Source organism: Ostrinia furnacalis, unplaced genomic scaffold (assembly GCF_004193835.3).
Source record: "Ostrinia furnacalis isolate ACB-3 unplaced genomic scaffold, ASM419383v2 OfSCF1145, whole genome shotgun sequence".
Taxonomy (NCBI): domain Eukaryota; kingdom Metazoa; phylum Arthropoda; class Insecta; order Lepidoptera; family Crambidae; genus Ostrinia; species Ostrinia furnacalis.
In genome coordinates this window covers 60,626-85,688 of record NW_021131384.1, presented here as the reverse complement: position 1 = coordinate 85,688, position 25,063 = coordinate 60,626, and the positions used below count along the sequence as shown (strand labels likewise).

At 37.6% G+C, this 25,063-nt stretch overlaps 3 protein-coding genes across 4 annotated transcripts; 2 read left to right on the top strand and 1 right to left on the bottom strand.

The window, feature by feature from the left end:
* The first annotated feature begins 932 nt into the window (after window positions 1-932).
* On the top strand, window positions 933-6,842 carry LOC114351470 (multiple coagulation factor deficiency protein 2 homolog). The gene is made up of 5 exons (XM_028302712.1): window positions 933-1,012; window positions 3,673-3,826; window positions 4,518-4,650; window positions 4,795-4,876; window positions 5,975-6,842. Exons 1-5 carry the CDS (start codon window positions 946-948, stop codon window positions 6,100-6,102), a joined length of 564 nt encoding a protein of 187 aa, XP_028158513.1. The 5' UTR covers window positions 933-945; the 3' UTR covers window positions 6,103-6,842.
* LOC114351469 (uncharacterized) lies at window positions 6,717-10,969 on the bottom strand. 2 transcript variants are annotated; one of them, XM_028302710.1, is made up of 4 exons: window positions 10,562-10,969; window positions 9,628-9,751; window positions 8,538-8,718; window positions 6,717-7,465 (listed from the first exon to the last, which is right to left on the bottom strand). In XM_028302710.1, the coding sequence occupies exons 1-4, from the start codon at window positions 10,892-10,894 to the stop codon at window positions 7,354-7,356; spliced, it is 750 nt and encodes a 249-aa protein (XP_028158511.1). In that variant the 5' UTR covers window positions 10,895-10,969; the 3' UTR covers window positions 6,717-7,353. The 2 variants fall into 2 exon arrangements, with proteins under 2 accessions (XP_028158511.1, XP_028158512.1); XM_028302711.1 differs by having other exon boundaries at window positions 10,586-10,969.
* A 10,998-nt stretch (window positions 10,970-21,967) lies between these two features.
* LOC114351465 (uncharacterized) lies at window positions 21,968-23,795 on the top strand. The gene has a single exon (XM_028302704.1). The coding sequence runs from the start codon at window positions 22,023-22,025 to the stop codon at window positions 23,628-23,630; it is 1,608 nt and encodes a 535-aa protein (XP_028158505.1). The 5' UTR covers window positions 21,968-22,022; the 3' UTR covers window positions 23,631-23,795.
* The last annotated feature ends 1,268 nt before the right edge of the window (window positions 23,796-25,063 follow it).

Sequence of the window (25,063 nt, the reverse complement as noted above, 5' to 3'; positions counted from 1 at the left end):
CTTGTTAACTACTTAATTACTATTTTTTTATAAAGCCTTTCTATAAAGTTATCTTATTCATTAGTAGTTATACCTTACGTGGATTAAACATACAGAATGAGATCCAAAATCATACGTCCGCAGAAATTTATAAAAGTTTTACCGAATTGAATACCTTGCAAATGCATTGGTATGCAAAAATTGATGTATGCAGATTTGATTTGCATTTATATTACTGCGAGGAACATGGCCTTGAGCGGAATTGTATTGTGCTTTTATATTAAATATTTATTTATATTAACTTCAATAATAGAAGGAATAATGTATAGTAGGTATTTTACGAAAACCTTAACCGGTTAAAATAGATGTTAAATTTTTTAATAGATAGATTCCACAATTATTCTTTTTAAAAACATAGCAAGGTAGCAAATAAGCCCTGCTTGGCTTCCAATTGGTGAAACTGTAATTAATTGAAGAAGGTTGATCATGATGGTTATGATTTCATAATCTTAAACTTACCTACACACTTACTTGAAAGCAAAACGATCTACTTAGTTCGTGGAAAAAATGACCAACTGAACATTATATTCTAAAAGAAATTAAATAGAAATCAAATGAGCTTTAATGTTATTAAAATGAGATGTCGATGAGGATATCTAGCAAAAGCTCAAATTTCTGCTAATAAACTTGTAATCATGATTTGCCTCTTCGAGTGGAATCCCAGCCACAAAGCTCAAGCAAGCTTATGAAAAGCTACTAACGACATCTATGATGCATCTTGGAAAACTGGCTGAAGTAGCAAGAATAGCCATGCGCACAAACTTCAGTTCTTGACACAGAGCTGTAACTCTTCAACTCTTGGTAATAAGTACAGTTTTCGTGTGAAAGCTTCGCGCCTGCGCTGTTACATCGATTTCTTGTGTCACCCTTGACAGTCACAGATGCTTGCCAAAATGTTTTCTGATCATGTGTAGAGGTAAAACAAAATTTAATAAAGCTAAATTCAGTGATGCTGTAGAGATGCAACTTGAAGGTAAATATTGGCATTATCATAGTTTATACGTAAGCGATGTTACCTTTGAATCAGGCATAAGTTTAAGTACAATTCTTTCATATGTTTATGTCCCAACACCAACATTGTTATCACTGAGGGTCTGTTGCCATGCAATCTAAATATTTGGTTTGTTGCAAAAGAAAAAAGAGATGAATAAAGTATGAGTCAATTTCCCGCTTTCGTATGTAATAAAGACAGTTACCTTTTCTGCAATGAAATTTTGCCACACTATTACCATCCTTCTTTCATGAAAGTTTTATGTTTGACCTACATAATTCTTCAATTTAGATAATTCGTAGTACCTACTTTAAATGTAAAAGATCCACGATTGTTTTAACTAGCCTTAGCAATTTTATTAAAATGTTCATAGGTAGAGTTCTGAGGCTCAACATTGATACCTGTTGCAGTGGTTGAAAGATGAAACGCTATAGAAACATTATGTGTGGCGGCAGTGTTTGTGGTAGTAGAATTTCTGAATACCTTATTTTAGACTTAATTTATTCAATTATAATTTAACATTTGGTTAGGTTTTAATTAGTAACCACAATATTTTAAGCAAAAGAATTAATGCAACTTCTAATAGCACAATTCAATTTGCGGTGAATTGACAAGTGAATTATGTTTATTTACCCAAATTAATGTCAACCCAAAGGATAGAGAGGATTAACGGTCCATCGCAGAGCCGGTTGTCTTACCCCATCATCCCCTATTGAGACCTTAAATGTAACCAAAGCCAGAATAAAGGAATTCATGACCCGTTCGCGTCATTGTAATCACATGGGATTAGGGTGTTATGGTGATAATACGGTGGGCAGGGTTCCGTACGGACGATGACGGACCCCATTTTTAAGAGTGTTTCGAATTCAGAGTGCGACATACGGTTACGCGGTTTGGTGCGCTCTTGTGGTTGTTACATTGAGTTGGTAGAGATTGTAGATCGTTCTGTTACAGCCTAGCTATGTATGGAGAAGAGCTAACGTAATCATCATTGCACCCTATACATGGTATGCATTTTTAGATGTGTCTTTTCTATTACATCGCTCGGGGAGTCTGTCGCGAATCACCAATCGAAGCGGTCGCTCCCGGGTCCCAATTATATTTTTTAAGTGTTTTTATTTGAGATGCGATAACAGTTCGTATTTGCAATACGAGTATAATTTGGGTTTATGCAACTGGAAAGAAATTCTCTAATTATTGTACAAATTAGTACACCTCAAGGTTAAAAATTCATATTTGTAATGTTTGATAGGATATGGCTTGCTGCTCTCGAAAAATGCTGCCCACCCTTTCTGACCGTGTGTCCCGCCGCTTGTACCAGACACCCCGACATATGCACGGCGCACTTGTCTCCCTCTAATTTGTACTCCATTACGGGCCCATTTCGTGCCCCACATACTGCCTTCTCGTCTTACGAACAACTGTTCGGCCTGTATTAATTATGCGTTTGATACATTGAATGTCCCTTGTAATGCATTTTTGGGGCGGGACAGCACCTGTTCGTTTGATATTTTTTAGATTGCAAACTGTGATAAGGATTTGGTATTAAGAGGATCAAAGCTTTTTGTTTTTAACGTCATGTCATTGTGTTGGTGAATGTAGTTTTTATGACATAGCTCTAACATGTTCCTCAAAATTATATTTCAAACCTGTGTAAGACGTTCTTACCGTATCCGCTTTGGTCATTGTAATTAAGCATTAAAATCTAAGCCGGTTTCGTATGCGAATTGGATTTTTAATCTCTTTGAATCTTGTCCCTAATCCGAGATTCCCTTTTGCGTTTCCTTTGTCTCGAACGGAGAACCTTTCAGTGTATTAAAAATTCACACAAAAATATACTCAGCTTTTTTGCACGCAATAACTTACCACCATCAGAGTTAACGATAGGCTTCCACCATAACCGATTAACAAAACTGTTTCCCATTCATTATTGTAAAGCTAATTCCCATTCAAGTCCGCAAACAGTTTCATGCAAATTGCTACTAATTTCAAACAACTACTTTCTTCGAGCGCTCAATTTATCGTATTTCTACTTGATGACAAATGTTAAGGGCGGTGCTTGTCAAATGAGGTGTGAATATTGGGCCCTGCGGGGCATCGCCGCGGGGCCCCGCGCCCCGGGGCCCGGGCCCCCATCTGTCCAGTTTGCACCCTTTATATTGCAACAATGCCCTCGATTGATGGACAGGTGACTCAATCAGGGTCCTTGTCGACGGTTATTTGCGCATTGTTTCACAAATTGACGGCGCGTGGCGTAGTTGCGTAGGAGTTTGCCAATTTTGAGATTTATTGATATTGATGAGATCTATTATTTTTGTAAACTCTGGAAAGAGTGTTTATTTATGAATGATTTGTTAAAGTTATTTTGAAAATAAAGTCATTATTTGGCAAGATTTGTTTGCTGAGGGCATATCTCACAGTTCGTTCTTAACGAGTTGACTTAAAATATTTCGTTTCCTACATGAACCAAATGGGACTCGAAACCAAACTACATAGTATGTCATTGGACTGACGTAGCATCTGGGTAGCGTGGAGAGTGTACGCAAAATCCTTAATGTGACTTTTGCGCATTAGAGCGGGTCGATAAATGATGAATGAAGAAGATGATGATGATTTAAAACACGACCTTCACTCGTTTCCAGTAAGCGTGCTGGTGGTCCTAAGCTCGCTGGTGTCGGCGCTGCGCCGCGGGCCGCACCACCCGCACGGGCAGCCGGTCGACGGCAGCCACCACCACTACCAGCCCAAGGACCAGGGATCTATGACTGGTGACAAGGAGCTGCTGCGTGACGTCAAGTAGGTGGCCCCTTGTTGTTACTCTAGCTAGTGTAGTGACACATGCAGATGTGCGCGTGCTAGTGGACCTAAATTCGTAAGCGTAAGGATCAGGGTTCAATGTGACCTTTTGTATCACGAAACAATGCCTCATCACATTCTTCTTTTCATTTCCAACTTGTACATTCAAAGAGTACTTACATAACTGATGCTTGAATTCTCATATTAAGCTGGCTGATCTTCATCATATTATGATCTTTTTTCTAAACTAACCTTTTGAAAACGAGCATGCAATGCACTCTTCGGTGCCATTTTAACAAGATATTCTTCAATGCAGATGCTGATTAATTAATGTTTCCCAACTATGACCCCACGATCTGAAGTCGTATATGTCATCATATTATTATCACATCATCGTTTAGTCACATAAGTATAACTAGCCTCTCACGACAATGCAGTTATCTTTTGTATGACAAAGTGTGTACAGTTGATCAAACATTCCTAAGATACCATTGCCCTTGCATCAAAAGGTTTTATTACAGGCAATAAAGCTGGTACCTAGCCGACGGATAAGCAAGCTGAAGTGGCAATGGGCACATAGCACGCACCCAATTGGGGAAGGCCTATGTTTAGCAATGGACGGCCTGTGGCTAAAATATTGATGATGATTTTAAAACTTGTTACCAAGATAATAAGATACTGTTTGCTGCAGACACCTGGAAGAAGACTCTGTGCTGACGCCGGAGATTCTGGCTCGGATGACTCCTGAAGAGTTGGAGTTCCAGTACTTCGCAGCTCACGACTTTGACGGCAACTCCAAGCTGGATGGCTTGGAACTGCTAAAGGTGAGAACATACGCTTCTATTATGGAGGATATTAAGGAGAAGCAACTTGTTTTTGTACCCAATGCCTTTTGATTATTTTCCATCTATCATCTATCTCTTCTTATTACTACCTGAATTACACCACAGCTCCTGTTTTATTTTCAGGCAGTGTACCACACGATAGAGCATTCGGCAAGTGAAGATAATACGATAGAACCTGAAGCAAAGCCTTTAGATTTTTATATTGGTAAGTGTCTTGGCTCTTGCTGCTGTCTCTATAAACTTCTGCAGCAATCTATAAATAATGGCACTGGTTTATCTAAGACATTATACTTACAAAATGTAATCAATTAGTATTGTGACAGTGAAAAGCAACATCATAAAAGCTATGCAGGCCATGGCTTATACTTTTCTATTAACTTCAGACATAATTACACTGCTGAATTCAATTACTATTGCTTCATTAATAACAGCTTTTATACTTGTGTTATCTATGCCTTTGCGATATCCAAAATTATAGTCTATCCAATATAGCTTGATTAGAATGACAGCTGTCAAACGAATGTGACTAGTGTTGGGTATGTTTCGTACGGTTCACATAGATGTATCGATAAGTTTTCGAAAAAATTATACAATAAAATGCACCCAATTTTTATTCATATCTTTATTCATAAAAATGAACATTATAATTTTAAATTTAAAGACAGTAAAATTTAAAATTCATGTCAAGGGTGTACAACCTAAGTCGTAGTCATTATCATCAGTGTTCTTCAGTGGTTTTTTCCTCTCGCTAGAGGGCGGTGGGCATCTCTTCTAGAGCAACGGTGCTATGAATACCCAAAAAATTACCGGTGATTGATTTCCGATGTTTGATTATTTAAGAATGAAATGTTTTTTGGTTTTTAATAGTGAACATTTGGAAAAACGTATAACTTGACTTAAATAATAAATATGTTAAAAAATTAGTTAGAATTTTTTTTTGTTAAATATGTCAAAAAATTAATTTTAATTTAATATGACATTGTCGATATGTCCCATCACTAACATTTTTGTAACTCGAGATAACCTTGTAGCGACGTCGTTAATACTCTAGCTTGATTTTTATAATTTCGAATTACTACTTATTGGTGTAATTTAACGCTGCATTTACACGAAATTAACATTTTTATTGGAAGCACTGTCGTCGAAAATATTGTTTGTAGGTCAGACGTGAAATATTTCTTGTCCACCATTATTTAGCTTTCATTGATTGCTACTACAAAGTTATGTCGTTACTTTTGATGACAGCTGTCATTCTAATCAAGCTATATTGGATAGACTATAATAGATTTTTTAACGTTTACAGCGGTGGTGGACCGTACCCTAGGACTGGATGACACTGATGGCGATGGGTACATTTCGTACCCGGAGTACCGGGCAGCGCGAGGGGACAGCCCCGACCGTACCCTGCGGGTTCTGGCCACCGAAGAATAGATGTTCGCCTATTTTATTAGTGCAATCTTTAAGGGCCTTACTAGTGTCGTTTTGCTGGGTCTACTAATCGAGTTTCACTTTGTGAACTAGCTGGTGGGCGCCGAAAGATGGCTGATATGCTAGAGGCCTCAAGGGGTTTATGAAATACCATGACTTTCTCTATGAGACGGATAAAAAATCTTACCCTATATTAAATAGCCACGATAGCAGCAACGTGAACGTGGACTACTGTGGTGAAATCACTCGTAACACAAGCATTTTTGGCTTAGTGCGAGAGGTTAATGAGACTATAATTTTTTTGTGACAAATTATTAATATTCTTTAAAAAGGCACATGGAGAATCCTTTTTTCCCATCTATAGGGAATGTTATTGTATTTGTAAAGTAAAATCGCCCCATTTAAAGATAACTAATAAAATAGGATTGTGTATAAATAGGGTTTGTTTCGTTTGCTGAAAAGGACGATGTGAAGGATGAAAACATTTGGCATGAGAGCCAGTGAAAACATTTTTTATAAGAACTAATGTTAAAGACTCTCTCTGTCTATAGGCGCTTTATGTAATCCTGATTTGTATTGAATCAGTTTGTTAAAGACTAAAGGTTGAATTATTTCGCAGTTATGTTGGACATTTGTTAATTACTGTATAACAAAATACTTAGCTTTTGGAGCCAATAAGGTTAATTTACGTGTAAATGTAAGGCCTAATTGAAGAAAACCCTAATTAGTTAGTCGAAATTTTTGTAATGGAGACAATAAAATTCCATGAATTGTTTATAGTTTATATTTAAATGATTTAATTTTAATTCTGTACATATTACCTATTTATAACTGACTAAATATCTTCATAATCATAGTTTTTGTTACAATAAGAACTCTACCATAACATTTTGTAATAAAGACAAGATTTACAAATAATTATGCGCTTATTTTGTATTTATAATTATTATGTAGTAGGTACCTTGTTAGTTTTTTTAAGATTAAGGTTTGTTAATGATTATTTTCAGGAACTTTCACTTTAACGCCAATATTTACACACCACGAATAAAGGAACAGGAAGTTTGAAAATGTTTGGCGACTAACATTAATATTATCATCATGATTAAGCATTAAGTTGTTTTTGGAGCGATTAAAACTGTAGGTCAAATCTTCTCTTTGTCTCTGGCAAAAGTGGACAAATGACCTGCTGAAGTTGTGTTATAACTAGCTCACTTATCTACAAGCTACCACTTAAATCTCCTGGCTGCTCCTGACTCATTGTCCGCAAGGGTAACGCGACTCGCACGGCCCTCCTGTCTCTCCCCACTCTACCGCTTTCTTGATGCCTTTTGATACGTCTTCGTAGGGCTCCAGTTCTATGCTGTTCCTGAGAAATTATTACATTCACATTAGTAAATATAGTCCACTTAAAATAATATTTTAATACACACTTTTTGGACACCGAGATATGTTTGTCTTGATATCTTGTAGCAGCAGTAGTTACATACATCGCAAGAAGGCAAAAATCTTGAAAAAAGTTTCTGCTACAATCAGTAAAATCTAATGTCCTTTTGCTGCCATGATTAAACTGACTGCGGTAAATACTGATGTGGTTCAACCTATCCTTGTAGCAGTTTATCCAGCCAGAAAATTACAAAGCGGCCTGGTCTGGCTACTGGCTGGACAGGCGGTAGAGGCAGCCGAAGTTCGTCTGCTGCTGCCTTGTCAGATACTTGAGTTAAAGCAGCAGTTCAAATTTATGTAGTTTTACCTACCCTTGTAATAGTTTGGCTCCTTGCAACAGCAGTTCAGCACCCGAAGAGTACAGATCAGCCTGGTCAGGTTTCTGGCAGGACAGACGGTAGAAGCAGCCGAAGCTTTTCTTCTGGTACCCTGACAGCTATAGAGAGAATAGCAGCAGTTCAAGCTGATATAATTCTACCTACCCTTATAATAGTTTGACTCCTTGCAGCAGCAGTTCGGCGCCCGAAGAGTACAGAGCAGCCTGGTCAGGTTTCTGGCAGGACATACGGTAGAGGCAGTCGAAGCTTTTCTTCTGGTGCCCTGACAGCTATATAGAGGGCATAGCAGCAGTTCAAGCTGATATAATTCTACCTACCCTTGTAATAGTTTGGCTCCTTGCAACAGCAGTTCAGCACCTGAAGAGTACAGGGCAGCCTGGTCAGGTTTCAGGCAGGACGTACGGTAGAGGCAGCCGAAGCTTTTCTTCTGGTGCCCTGACAGCTATATAGGAAATAGCAGCAGTTCAAGCTGATATAATTCTACCTATCCTTGTAATAGTTTGATCCTTGCAACAGCAGTTTAGCACCTGAAGATTACAGGGCAGCCTGGTCAGGTTTCAGGCAGGACGTACGGTAGAGGCAGCCGAAGCTTTTGTTCTGGTGCCCTGACAGCTATATAGGAAATAGCAGCAGTTCAAGCTGATAAATTCTACTTACCCTTGTAATAGTTTAGCTCCTTGCAGCAGAAGTTCGGCGCCTGAAGAGTACAGAGCAGCCTGGTCAGGTTTCTGGCAGGACAAGCGGTACAGGCAACCGAAGTCTTTCTTCTGCTGCCCTGACAGATAGCTAAGGTACAGGAGTACTTCGTCCTCGGTAAGGTAGGATGCGTTTTTATTGTCTGCGGGGTAGCAAAAGGTATGGGTAAATTATAAAATAAAAAAAATGGTTGTCTTTTTCCAAATGTAGGACTAAAACTCTAGTGAGATACAACACATTCTTTTCCATTTATCTTAAATTTTACTACTGGAATATGTGAAAGTTTATAAGAGGATAAGATAATCATAAAACAAAATAACCCCTTATTTTCACTGAAATACTTGTCTTAATTATTAGTACCTACAAATGAATAAAATGGACTATAATTTCAGGCAATTAAATGATCTTCCAGTGGTTTGGTTGGTATAATCGTCTCTAAAAGGAACTACGTTCGCCACTCGACCGTTAATGGTTTTATCAATCCCCGACTATACGAGTACATAAATAACTACATATTTAAAGCCATTGTCCACTAGGGTGTCTAACTGGTCACCTCCACCGTGCGGGATTACACAAACGGGATTATCGTCTGGACACGGGTCGCATCTCAAAGGATATGGGATTAAGCGATGGTCATTTGGCCATAGAGTCTATAGAGTGCTGACACGTGCCGTCTATGGGCAGATGGTATCATTGTTGGGCTATTAGAGACACTTCCTGGTGATTGTTGCCGGCAAAAGTGTTGCGGAACAAAAAATAAGTGTGTTGTTTGTGTCTAGACATAATATAATGTGACCACTAGCTGCCCGATGTCTGAGTCATTGTTGCTCGGCGAAGTTCTTTACTTATTTATTTTTGTTTAGATGTAATAATTTAGAAATTAAAAATATTGAAAGCTAAATTTTGTGAAGAACCTGTTGTAACAGTCTACTTATGTTCAATAATATTAGTTCAGGCGTTATTTGAAATCTGTTATCTTTCGCGTTCCTTTGGTTTACTTATAAGTTTTTATGTGCCTAGCTTAATAGTAACAGTACAAAATATTTTTTACCGTCAAGACTTCTCGCGTAATGATGGCCGCCCTTCCATGCGCCGGCGCCGAAGAACCCGGCGGCCAAGATGAGAGCCTTCAGCACGATCAATATCACCAAGTTGGTTAGATTCAGGCTTAGTACCTGTAACCATGATAACAATGATAAGAAAGTATTTAAATTAATGATATAACTCGCGGGATGAAGATTATGAGCAGAATCTCCCTAATAATAAAAATGGGATAACAATATTTTCTATTATTATCTCACTATCTCTATGTTGAACAGTAGGTATTTGTATTTGAACCAATCCTAAAGTAATCCATTTATTGAATAAAGTAGATAAATGAATGGATGTGTATGTTTTCAATAAATAAATACAAACTGTAAATAATTAAAAGCTTTAAAGGCATCAATTAAGATAACAATAGGTAGAGTTTTCAAAGTTTATCATTGATGGATTAAAAAAATGTTTCGCAGACTAAAATGAGTCACTTTCTCAGAAAGAAGGTAAAAAGTCCCTAGACAATTAGTTCACTGCACTGCCCTTTTGACCATGATTCATAATTCTTTGAAAAACGGATAAGCAGATACGAATCTTGGGAAACAATGTGTAAAAAGTTTTTCCATGCTTCATTAGATAAGTTAAAATCATTTCGTTTTACCGAATAAGTAAATCTTGTTTGATAAAGTTTACATGTTGCTTAAATATCTGAAAACTTGTTTTACCTTCATGTTTCATCATTTTATTTATTTAATTTAAATCAATAGATATAATATAGAGTTGGCGAAGTAGATTACGTTATAAGTACAATGCCTTGTACAAAATGTATGAATCGCGATTGATAAATGTTTTTAATTCAAAGTAAAAGCAAAGCTTACTTTATTTAATAAATTAAAGCATTAACATTGTGCAAGAGCGTGCAACTTTACAAGAAAGAGTGCAGAACGAACCTGTGATACGCAGTCGAAACCAACCTGACTGCTGCCCGTCGACCTGGCGATGAAGTCCTTTGCCAGGCCTGACACCAGCTGCCCACCTGCACTGTTCAAGAAGCTTCCAGCAGTATCCATGAACGACGACCGTCCGTACTGAGCCGTGTCGTTCACATCGAATCGAGAAGCCGAGTTATCGAAAGGAATCGGAGGTTTTTCTCTTGGCAAAATCGCGTTTGCGTCATACGCTTTAGGGTACATTTTCTTCGCGTATTGAGGAGATGAGTACGCGCCCGAATGCTCCCCTGCTGCCAGCACTGCGAGGGATAACACCAAACAAAACACGACCATCCTTGACGAACGTTGGACCAGCACTGGTCTTTCAAGGAAGCAGGTAGTATTGTCTTTGGGCCCGTTTAAGTTCCGTCCGCATTTTTATCTCTTCCCATGCTTTTGTTTGTCGCACGCACGATGACATCTGCTAATAGAGGCATTGTTGTTGCTTAGTAGTGGCCGGTGCATATTGTTTTGTTTTGCTTCTTCGAAGGAATGTAATGTAGGGTCTTGTTATCGGATCTAACTGTATAGTATTGGTCAAAATATCAGTAACTGACAATGTAACGCACAGTTAAGGATAATTGTTCAATTTAAAAGCTATGAGCAATAAGAAAAAAGATGGCGCCAACCTCCATATACAGACTCATCAATTTAAGAACTTCATTTTATTATTTTAACTTGTCTTGAATACTGGCGTACCTTACTGTAGTGAAGTAGAAATATGTTTTTATAACGGCGACGGTCACATGCGCGGGCGCAGTCGCAAGCTAGCGGAACATTGCTGCGGAGCTGCCGATACGTCCGTGAGTTGACACGTTCCCTTGCTGATATTTGTTAGGGGATGCTAGTAGTGGTATTTTTATTATAGCAAGAACATTTTAGGTTGCTGATTACTAGTGATTTTGTCTTCCAGTTTCCAGATAGGTACACTTATCTATCCAGGTCTTTTTAGTTTCTCTGTCAGAAAAGTTCTTAATAGGCTATCATCAGGGGCCTTGAATACTGACTGAATACTTTAGCATCTTTATAAGTTGACGCTGGGCATATAACGGCCCAATGTGAATAAGTAACCACGTAGGTAATAAATAGAAGTCTGCTTTTTATAATGCTATGGGTCCTTTGTTGTCGCTGGAAGGTGACTAATCTAAAAATGCGGCTTGATGACAGGTTTATTGGTAGCACCTTCTGTACTTTGTAAGGCATGAATTCAGCTGTAGACTAATGCAGCGTAACAGCTAGTTTTGGTTGAGTAATGATATAAGTAAAGCATAGCCTTACCTGTGACAACAATCACAATCAGAGCATCGTTGTTGACGACACCATGGTGACGTGTGACATAATATTATGTTCCATTACCGCACGGTCGCACGGTGAGGGTGACACACTTGCTCGTTCACGGCAAGATCATTGTTTGGGAGTCATTTAGGAGTTTGCGACATGTCGATACTTGGAGACTGATATAACATGCGTAACTAACTGTAACTTTTGGCAAAGTTCATGTTGGACAGATGACCTTAAAGGTTGCAGGGAGCAGCTGGATGCAGGCTGTTTTCTACAGGTCAATCTGAAATTATTAGAGGAGGTCTACAGGAGTTTGTATCCTATGGCTGAAATCTATACTTATAATAAATCTGTAGGGAGGTCAATTCTGTACATGAAATATATTTTCAAAATAACTATCAGGGGGTGATTAGTGATCGATACTGATGCCAAAAATGCAATCAGTAAAATTTTTTTCTGTCTGTCTGTCTGTTTGTCTGTCTGTATGTTCCTTATAGAAACAAAAACTACTCGACGGATTTTGACGAAACTTGGTACAATTATTCTTTATACTCCTGGGCAGGTTATAGTATACTTAGGAATTCCCACGGAAACGGGAATTAGCGGGAAAATCCTTTTGTATGAAAAATCTAAACCGCTTAAGTTAGACGCTTGAAATTTGGCATGCAGGTATCTTAGTAAACTTAAAGCATATTTACAACAGGATATTGCAAAATTCCCACGGGAACGGGAGTTAGCGGGAAAAAACATTTGTATGAAAAAATCTAAACCGCTTAAGTTAGACACTTGAAATTTGGCATGCAGGTATCTTAGTAAACTTAAAGCTTAGTTACAACAGGATATTGCAAAATTCCCACGGGAACGGGAGTTAGCGGGAAAAAACATTTATATGAAAAAATCTAAACCGCGTAAGATAGATGAAGGGGGTAAAACGGGATCCACGCGTACGAAGTCGCGGGCGGCCGCTAGTACATACTATAAGAAGATAATACATAACTAGCTAGAAGAAAGTATAAACCACTTTCCCAAGAATGCAACTTGAACTGTCAATTTTCCCCTTGTTGAGCGTATTGTGGTCAAATTGCAAGAAACGACAAGTGTGCATTGTGCTGATAAATGCATTACGAATTCACGATGCATACTGATGCATGCGTATTTTTTACGGTTACGAGTATGTAGAGTTTTAATATTTTTAAAATTTTATTTCAACTATACAACTTGTAAAATCATACTGATAAGGCCTATTAATTTATGTTGCTTACATTATGTAAAAGGATTGTAACTATTCAATATTCAGTAGTTTTTTCAGTAAGTAGTTCCTCTCCAAGGCACTTATTCGGTCAGCTGTCCCAAATATAGCTTGCTCTACCACCACTTCTGGACAACATATGGGCTGGTGTTGAGAAAAAGTGGCGGAAGAAACTCACAGTCACTTTTGTCAGCCTCTTTTTCGTGTTTGTTTTGTGTTCAACAAGGCGCTGTCTACATAAAACTTTAATTGTAAATAAAACCCGATTTGTTGCTGACTGTACCTATATTATGATAAGGAAAGCATAATATCTTGTATCTTAAGTAAACTATAACTAAACATACGATTATTCTCATACGGAAATCTACTTACGAAGTAGGGCATAAAGTTATGTAAAACTAAACGAAGTTTAATGCACCTTTTGTAAACAATGTTATGGTTATAATATTATTGCGGCACGCTCTGAAACACGCGACACGACTTCATCGTCTGTGTTTTAGTTCGTGTAGTCTGGAACTTATTGAACAATGCTCAACTTAATTAGTATAATTGAATCGTCATTAAGGGACTAACGCCCGTATTCACAAACATTACTATGAGGTCTCACAGTACGCGTGTGACACACGATCCAATCACAGCGCTCTATTCAACGTTGTGCGTTCGATTTGCTGCTTCACTTATGCAAGCATCGTTTGTGAATATGGGTGTAAGTACACCACTTTTTTTTCAGGTGGTGACGACGAGCCATCGGAACGCTCTATGTTATATGAATATCGCAATTTTAACTAAGCAGCAAAGTACCTAATTGCATGTATCTGACTTTCAAGTTTCTAGCAGCTTAAATAACGTGTCAGCGGCTCCTGATGTGAGCATGTTGTGTGCACGAGCTTTGAGAGCTTTTTCACATCACGTTTCTACACGTCACCGATAAGTTCCTGAATATTTTCTATTATTTGATTGTTAACTGTAAAAATACTGATTTTTATTAATTAGCATGATATTAGTATGTTTTTTTTCAGTAAGTTTATTTTGCTTTCAGTAAGTTCTAGGTAGGTACTCGTAGAAAGAGTGAAAAACTGAAATAGAGAGCACCTCCAGGTTCTCTAGAGTTTGAGGATACCTAATCTAAATACCCCAACGGCTTATTTCTTTCTTAAAATAATATGCGGATTAGGAACGTTTGAAATGTTTTGTAACTCATTGAAACTGTATGCAAAAAATATTCCGTAATTTCCCCTCAGTAAAGGGTCAGATGCTCTAACGTCAACGCCATCTAGCAAACACATGAAAGATTTCAAACTACAAAAGCAAAGGCCCATAACACCTGCTATTCACAGCAACAGTCTGCTTGTAATAGCACAGGGGTACGGTAACAAAAGGCTACGAACTTTATAGGTAGATGGCTGTTAGTACAGTTTAGAGTAAATATAATCTCAGAATAAATCGTCAGTTATTCGACATTTTGACATATTTCCCATACTGAAACTGTCAATGTGCCAGGTACGAGTATATAAGGAAGTTATTCTCGGATAAAAGTTTGGTCGAATTGGGCTTAAGTTATGGAATAGTTTGGGTCTATAAAAATGTTTGTACCACCACCATGGACTACGAGTAATAGAGCATTATTATTATTTAAGAATAGAGATCATGCACTTCACGTGTATCGCACGCACGACTAATCGAAAATCCATGTTTGGTTATCAATCTTACATAGAATTTAGCCACACTCAAGCATTTTATTTTACCTATACGGAGGTAATTCCAGCCAATAGGTATAGTTTCACTACTCAAACAAAGTAGGTACCTGACATTAAGGGCAGAACATAACCATTTGATACAAATGCGACACAGTAACACGACCTGTGAGAGTGCGAAGTTCAATGTTCAATTCACGGACAGGGTCGGCTTCAAGGGAATGGAGCTCTCAGAAAGTATTATTTATTTTACACAGAGCAAGAAGTTGCTAGATTTTTAAGAAAGCTCAAGTAAGACTTACTAAAAATCACTATTTTCTATCATTATCTCTTTTTTGTTAAGTAATATTAGTTTTAAGTGCCCTCGGACGAGTTCGCGTTCTACAAAACTTTTTTCTATTTCTCTCACTAGGACTAATTATGCTAGCAACAGTTTTGTATCTTGTAAGGAATATAATAATAGGTTTAACACGATTGACATTTTTAATTCTTCCTTACCATCTTATAAAAAACAATTGAGAGAATGTTTGAATATATGTATAACTTGATTTTAATTTTGACCTACATAATTATTGTGTTTTTAATTTATATAATTTTATTAATATTTAACTTTTTGACATTTTATAATTTTTATTAAATTTAACTGTTTGACATTTTATAAAATTGACATTGTATTTATTTGACATTTAGAAATTAATGTATAATTTATTACTATTTAATTAATTTTTAGTCTGCACTCTGTATTAATTTTAACTGTGGAAACTTTGCTGATTTCTGTCCTATTTTTTGTGTGATTATTTGTCTGTATATCAAAATTGTTTGTTTCCCTAATATAAATAAATAAATAAATAAATTATCATTTGACATCATTTCCTAAACAGTTGTTATCAAAAGCTTCATTCAAAAGCTTTTTATGATTATGTGCACATGAAATTTTAAGAGGCTTTACCTATTTAACTCTACCTAAAATTAAAACACGAAGTCTTAATTACCCGTAACTTTTTTGAAAAATATATCCAACGACAGTCCAAATCACAAGGTTGGAGAGATCCTTTGCGACAAGCTATCTAAGCTAAGCTAAGATAAACGAGTACTATGGCTGTATGTATACTGTGTAATCAATGTAACAATTTCCGGTAAACCAAATAAAATAAATAAATAAAATAAAATACATTCAACAATCCAACAGGGACATTCATCCCGACTACAGCCCTGTGCGGGCATTAGGTCCAAGTGCGCCCGCGCATTTCTCTGGCCGCGAGATCGTGCGGTGAAATGTCCGCGGAAAGTGAAACCGGGCTTGACCGTCACGCAGCAGCCATGGAGTCGCACGAGTCGAATATTTTTCAGTGCTATTTTGATTAACGCTTTGTTGTCATGAGAGTTTTCAATTCAAGTGATTATTATCTTGGACGTATTTGTTAAAAGTCAATTAATTAAGCGCTATTGTAGAGCTAATTGAAATTGTTTATTTTGTAATGAGAGAGTTGTCCTTACCTTAGTATGAAATTGTTAACATCTTTCAGTCTACTATTGGATGTAAACATGTCTCTAGCACAAATGTAGCTCAATTTTAGGCACTACACGCATCTGCCTAATTTCTGCTAATTTTAATTAATATCTGAATATAAACACAGCGAATGAAAACCTCCAAAACATTGTCTTCTCAAAAGATGTACTAGTCCGTAACATGTCAAATCCTTTAGGCGGTTACAAGCAGTTACCTCGAAAGTGCTTTTGTTCTTACTCTACTCTTATAACATTGCAAATTACGCTTTCCAAGCTCAACATGACGCAATGTTTGCGAGCAAAACAGATCGGCACGTAACCGCGAGAGTCGAACTCGCCACAATAATTATGTGTGACGAATCTGCAGCGGCCCGGTCCGGTTCGGGCGAATAGGCCGAAAATATCGATTGATTTATATCAAAGATGTTTTCAAGTGATTGTTATTGTTGAAACTAGGCGATAAATGGCTGATAGATACAGTGGCCGGCATTATTTTTATTTCGAGGTAGAAAATTCATGAATTTTGTCGGAAATAAATTGTGCGCGTACCTACCTAGTTACTTACTTGAGTCAAGAACATACCTAGGTACTTTTTGATACAAAATCCATAAAAACCAAAATAGGGGAAACTTATGACTTATGATTTCTCAGTTTAGAGATATGAACGTTACATTTTAATAATATTTCTAACGATGTCTTTTGATATAAGTAAGTACACCTATGTTCTCCTTTAATACAGGTAGCGTCTTTGCAATGCATCTTAGCTCCCGTCAAGTTTAGAAGCTGCGCTTAGAACGCTGCTTAATGAGATCAGTGGAGCTCCGTTGAGTTAACTAGTGTTGTTAACAATATGCCTAGGTTCGATATTTATTACTTGGATAGGTAGAAACTATTGCCTTTTCCTAGCTCCACGTAAATTAACAGAAGAGTTTGAACCTTTGACCTAACTAGACTGTAGGCCCTAAGTTATAGGTCTTAGTAATTTTAAGAGAGACTATGTTGGTGCTTCAAGAAAAAAACTCCTGTATAGACCGGATCGACAGTTTGGCCTCCAATGAAACCCAACCAGTGACGGTTGAGTAGTACTGGGGATAGCTATTGGTGATAATATGTCTTCGCTAAAATAGTATTACCTACATCTGTAACGTTTTTACTGTTTTGTTTGCACAGGTATTTGACTCTTTTACAATGCGAACAGCTAGGGACTGGAATTCGTTGCTTGCTGCTGTCTTTCTCGAAAACTATAATCCGGGCCTCTTCAAGGCGAGAGTGAATAGGCACTTACAGGGCAGATATGTACCATCCTAGACCGCATCCCACTTAACATCAGGTGCGATTGTGGTCAAATACCTGCCTTGTTATGCATAAAAAAAGGTATTGTAAATCTCGTTGTTATGGAATTGTCTCATTCGTTTCCCTCAATTTTATTCTCGTATTTTTATTTTCAAAACTTATTAAAGGCCGTTAAAAACATCTGCCGGAAAATCAGGACCCAACAATATTGTAACATACAACACTAATTCTCTGTAACACAATTACACCGTGCACGAGCTAGTTGCCGTGAAGGATCTGCGTACGAGAAGTTATTGTGTAAAGTTAATTACAATCTATTGAAATTGCAGCCATATACTCATACATACATAGGTTTTTATTTCTAACATTTTTGCAAAGACGAATACCTAAACGCCAAAGGTGAATTTGATGTTGTAGAGTTCTGAACAGAGATGATATTTTTATTAATTAACAAATCAATCTTAAGAAGGATTCGATTACAGCCTAGTGTTGTTAGTGTTGTAGTCTGTTAAATAATTTTGAAATTATGGAAATCCAGCATATCAGTCAAATAAAACAATATGTATAAAGTCCGTTTACAGATTGGCATAAATTGAGAATTTTAGCAAACAATTGCATACTTATTATGTTTATAAAGACAACTATTAGATACGTTACCTAATGCTTACAAGATTGTTAAATTTAGTGACCCCTTTGTTGTCAGACTTACTAATCTTGATCCAAGGGTTCCACGGTTTCTCCTTTATCCGAGCACCGCGGAGCATGACAATCCGCGCGCGCGCATAATGGCGTCTTCCATCTTATTTAACGCCAGCCATCTTATTTATGCTTTCTACGGCAATGTTGACAGTTTCTAAATATAATTTCACTTGCACTTTCCTCTGCAAGGTGATCGATTGGTTTTGAGTTTAATGACTTGTTTGTTTTCAATTATTCAGTGTCGATGTACCGAATTAGGGAGACTGGTGCATTCTCTTTGGCGTCGAGAGAGCTGATTGCTAAGTGAATGGTAATGGGTATCCATGAGCAATAAAACAATATAAACATCTGAGCATGTGTACGTGTTATGTGACTACTTATCTAATATTCAGTAAAAGTTAAAACCAAATGTAGAGTCGTTTGTAAACAGCTGTAAACAGATCAAAACAATTTAACGTTTTCGTGCAATCAAAGTTAATGGATGACACACAGTTCTTATGCAACTCAACACAACTACGAATGAACTTACAACACGTTACTTATTTCACGTTTAAATAAATATCGAAAAGAATCACCTGGGGTGCTGAAGTGAGAATGTGATTTATTTTCAGTTTGTGAATTTTTCTGAATTTAGTGTTCTCGCTGAAATGAATAAAATAATATTTTAAATTTAAAACATTAAGAAAATATGAAATGATTAATGAATGCATTGTGAAGTTAGTATTTTGTTCATTTTGCGTTTCTTTACTAATCTACAGCATAAGTAAGAACCTTGTCAGCAAGTATTTTAATGAACTTTCCTGAATGTTTTTTCAAAACATGGATGGACTGATAAGCTACATATTTTCTGAAATAATAACATGATCTTCTCATTTTTTCCCAGACTATTTTGCTCTAACATACATAAATATAAAGTAGGTATAGTTAATAAGATGCGAGTATCAATGTGCGATCTTACCGCGCAGACCATCATCAGACAGACAATGATTCCCACTTAACTGTAATAATACGGTATCTAATAACAAAAACATTCGGGGCAATGTACTGCTGATTGCACATACCTAGAGGTATAAAATCGGTATTACTTACATTATCTAAAGAAGGCCGAATGAGGCAGAGTTTTTGACTCTTCATGCCCAAAAGAATACAAACGGTAAGAGGGAAAATAAGAAGGCTTCCCTCTTACAATTTACGGTAAAGTACCAATATCCGCATGGCTTAAGAGGTACTTTACGTGGAAGGTATCAGGGCTTGACACGATTCTCTAACTCGAAACTTACAAGTAGCATGTTTGTGTTGTTCACATATTGTCTTTTCATTTATGGGCTGGGTTAACTTGATGATAGAGGTAGTTAATATTTCGTAGATTAGCTGAAAAAATGCCGAATACGGAACAAATGTAAATGATAATAAAGAAAAACTATGTATTACGGCAACTAAAACTTTTCTCTTTGTTATCTCACCATCTTATTATGTCGCCCATGAAGCGAAGAGGCCCATAGTGTACTGATTGATAGCAGTGGATGTTTAGACCCCCGCAGCCTATGCTACAGACTTTTAGGCTAAGAACTTACAGCGCGATTTTCACCCGCGCCGCGGCGGTTGTGGAATTGCGGTTTTATTTCAAAACAGCCGGGAGCGGTTTTTTGCGCGGTTACTTATTCTAAGAACTCACGGCGCGATTTTAAATCGCGTCGCGTGCTAAGTCATTAGTACAAAATGGTCGCCCGCCGATCGGGCGGTTTTCGCGCGGTGTGGGCCCGCAACCGCCGCGGGCGCGGGTGAAAATCGCGCCATGAGTTCTTAGCCTTAGTCGGCCGATAGTTTGGTCAGCTTCCATTTTGTATGTGGAATCAGACCATATCAAATCAGTGTAATGTGCACATGCTTCCACACATGTTCATACTGACTTATCTGCGGGGTGTTTTCAGTTTGTTTGCTCTTTGCAGTAATTAACTAGCTCATAATGAATCTTGTTACTTCATCATAAAAGTTTTTTTTATAAATCGGACATGGTGAATTGCAAGAGATCAGCTTGAATGCACGGTGTTGTAGCGACCGTTTTTCGCTATAATTCTGAAAGTTTAAAATTATTACATCGGCGATAACAACACCCCATAAAAACCATATCTGTTCTATTCACTATTCACCAATTATTAATCAGTGAGTTGTAGAGCAATTATTTTAATTTTGTTTCGCGGCGATGCCTGGTTTTACTTGAGTTCAATCTCATAATAAGTCACGCACATGTATTTCACGTACGTACCTACTTCTTAAGTATAATGCGCACATGCTTGCTATAATAAAACTTAGCAGGTTAATGTAGTTAGTAGATAGATTTTATGGCATGGAAATGTGATTGTTGCTAAGTCTGGACGTGACTTTATTAATAAACTAAAAACACACGATTTTTACAAAAAGAAAACTATCTAATCTGGAGAAATAAGACACTTACGAAATTGTTGCATTCAGCTCTAATTATTTAACGCTTATTATTTGAAAACATTATCTAAATTCTTATGAGATTTTTCCGTAGAAAATTATAAGAAAATATAGAATACTGGGCGGCTAGAATCTAATACCTTATACGCTATGTAGGTACCATAATCGCTTCAGGAATACCTTTGGATTCCTGATGCTTTTCAGGGAACTTAGTAGGTATAGTATAACAGGAGGAGTACCTCCTACTTCCTATTAATGATTTCTGTAATTTCCGATATCTCTTTCACTTATATTATCAAAAGCGTCAGAAATAAATCCAAAAAAAGGAAAATTTTGCATCGTTAAGAGCAGCGTAAAAAACCAACGCTAATAACGAAGACGGATACACGTCTTTAACAAACAAAGCTTTCATTTATGATTAGTGCGACGACAGCACGAGACCTGCGCATGGGCAATTAGAGCGTTGATCTGAGGCAAGATAGGGATAATAAGAGAGAGTCGCCTTTTGGGTCACGGAAGTGGAACTGGCGTGTGTCGGACATAAACGACAGATATTACTAAATTATGAGTTAGAAGAAAATAATGTCTCGTTTTTGTTTTCTGACGATCAAAGATTTCAAGAAAAAAGTCTCTTTTTTGGTAGGAATTATGTGTTGCTCACAGTTTTTACTGCTCATGCATGGTGATTGGTAGGATGAGAATGCGATGGAAGAAGAATTAATGTGATGTATTAACTACTGTTTCAACCAAAAACAATGGTTCACACAGTTTTTGCGCAACAAATTCGTATAATAGGGAAGTAAATATTTAGAAAATTCTATCATGAACGTAACAAAAACAGACATCACATAACAAATAACTTTTGACGTCGAACTTTGCCTTTTGTTGCGAAAACTTAACATTTGCGCATTCGTGTTTAGCGTTTCACAAAATAATATGTTTCTGTCACCAACTTCGGGCACTGTGGGAAACTATTCATTTTCACCTATTATTCTCGGTGAAAACACAAAATGAAAAACGGTTTCACCTACTGGGGTCACGGCCCTGTGAGAGTTGTGATAGTCAATTAAGATTAAGCCTGCAAACGACAATCGCCACATAATTATCTCGCTCATTCGTCGTGACCGAACTGAATTACCACTGCATAGAGCGCAGGGAGGGAATCGTTGTGCATCCACAATCAAAACTATATCAGCGGGCGCCAGCCGCCGCCGGCGCTCAGTCTCCGCGCGGACACAGCGCGGCTCGCGGTCCGATGAAAGTGAAAACGATGAAAATGACAGTGCTGCTCGCGTTTGTGCTCACCCTCGCCGCCGCCAGCCCCAACGACCAACTCGAAAGATACGAAGACAAAGTTAAGACGTACAAACTAGATGTGCCCGGGAAAGACCCCATCACAATCATCGAGAAGGCCACAGATGATGACCGGAAGTGGAAGGATGCTCCAGTCGACCTGAACGACGACGTGGATATAAAGAACCTAATGACACACATTGTTCATGACGTGACTGGAAATACTCCGCGCTGTTTCGGACCTTCGTGCCAAGATGGATTTAATGGCGACGAAGGACCTCACGATGGTTTCGAAGACTTCACACCAGAGGAAAAGTTAAACGACTATCGAGAGTTTACTCCAGACCGACTTCAAGCCATCACTGCTTTAGCTGCGAAATTGAAGAAAGAGAAACTTAAAGCTGATCGAGTTAGTTACATGGATAGTGAGGATAATAGTGATGACGATGATGATAGTAATGGAAAAGTGTACACCACGTGGAATAGACTTAAAGTGAAACAACATAAGCATCCCTATGATGATAAGGATGGGTGGGTAACTTTGGAGCCGGTAGCTTGGTCTACAAGCAAAATATCTAAGTGGAAACCTAATGTGAAGAAGCAAAAGCCAAATCATTGGAACGACGATGATGATAGATTCCCTAGTGATGATAGATACACACCTTACCAAGAAATGGACAATAGTTACAGCTACCCACAAAAGAAACCATCTTTGAATCGTCCAGGCTACATTAATAACAAATTCCACATGCCTTCTGAATATGAAAGTGAAGTGCCTTCGAGACCAACATGGAATAAGCTCCAACCGTCTTCAGCTTACCCTGCGTCATGGTCTCCTGATGAAGGCCGTCGACCTAACAAGCCTAGTTGTGATTCCGACGATAACAACGGAAATGACGATGGGGTATATTATGGATTATCGGATTCAGTAGTGACAGACCACCGTCCTTCCCATTTCCCTTACGAGTATGAGGCGCTCCACCAAGCGACCATTCAAAAGCGTCCTTACAGGAGGCCAACGCAAGTGGTGTACGCGGGCTCTCCTGAACTTGACAGTGACCGATCAAGACCCCCTCACGGTGATGGCCAGTGGGTGCTCCTTTCAACAACGAAAGGTTACAGAAACAAGAAGCGCCAGAGATCTCTAAACATGCCGCCGACAGATGATAGCACAAATTACGGTTCCGTGACGTCACACCAAGCGGTGGCATTGACCGTGCTGCCCATAGACAATGCTCACACAAACATGACGACTTCGCACGGAGGTTTGCTGGAAGTAGAAAAGAGTTTCCAAACTGTGGAAGAGTCGAAACGAGATTTGGATAAAAAGTTAGATTTGGATGTTGCGTCGTCAAATAATAAGCCTTTGAGGACAAAAATGATTCGGAGGAGGGTCGGGACTAATGTTGGCCCTGACAGTTCCACGATATTGGCGGCAGTTGGAGCCGGTATGGTTCCAGCCACCATGGCCATGGTAGTCCCCATGATGCTGGGCAGGAGGCGGCGGAGACGAGACGTCAGACCTTCCGAGGCATCAAATTTAGACAATATATTCTACCAAAACCAATAGATTAGTAATTAATACCATAAGTAATTTATTATTTAGTTTAATTTAATTTTGTATTGCTGTGATTGTAAATAAATTATTACGTTACGTTTTGTGATTTGATATTATGTGTGAATGTAATTGTTATTTACTAATTTATGAAAGGAAGATGTGAAAAAGATAAAGAATTTCAAAGAATTGGTGTTTGATTATTTTATTTAATCTTTCATTATTAAAATTAAAGTTAAATAGAACAGTGATTAAATAAATATTTCAATAAACGATAAGTACACTGAAATTATTATACATAACTGATTTAGGTAGATATTTAATAATTTTACGTTAATTGATACAAAAATATTGACCACTTAAAAAGATGTTTACATTTATAAATACATATAATTCAATTCTTTGTAAGTAGTTATACCTAATTAATCTAACACTTTAATTCGAGACTAAATTGGTCAACAAAAATGGCAAGAACATGCACTTTTAGTCGATACAAAAATATTGGGTTTGTTTTTCAATTGGAATGTGCAATCAACACGTGATGTTCTTTCCCTATAATTACTTACATACAAATAATATTAGCATAGTGATCAACAAGTATAAAAATACGAAATAGTTTCATCTAATACATAGGATACCATCACAGATAGGGAATAATTGATATGGTAAAGTTTTCTAACAAAGTTTATGGTAATTAGGATAAATTATTCTGTTCTATCAACTGGAAGTAAACTAAGCACTACTATGTAGAGCGATGTTCCGCGATGTTAGAGACTTAGAGTACCTACTTAACCCTAAAAAATAACATTTATTTTGAAATCGCAAACAGTTATCAAAACATTTGATACAAGATGCTGCAATGAGCACTTTTCCACTATAATCGAATCAAACTGTGTTTTTCTTGGTCTCTACTCACTTACTAAAATCAGTTAGCGGATCTAAAAGTTTTGTGTGATTTCAATTAAGTACACGTTGGAAGGTATTTTGTTTGATAATAACCATGCAGAAGTTCTCATCATTGGACGTTCTTACGTCCGTATTCACAAACGATGCTTGCTTAAGTGAAGCGTTGAATAGAGCTCTGTGATTGGTTCGTGTGTGCAGTGGCGGCGTAAGGCGTAGGCGACGTGGGCCACCGCCTACGGCCTCGCGGAACAAGGGGCCTCGCGCATCAAAAATTTTGAAACATTGACTATTAAATATAAATTATTGATAGCTAAACAATGTAGATAAAAAATTGTTTTTTTCCAAACAAATTCAGCCATAATCAGACACAAAATTAAGCAACAACACGGTTTTAAGTGACAAACATTATTCTTTGGCGCAAAATTCCTTTAAAAATAATCACTGAATCAAGAAATCAGAAACTGTCAATGAACCATTGACCCGTTTTTTTTATTATTTCATAAAATCCGTCTTCAGGTCGCCACAGAACAAGGCCTCGCGAA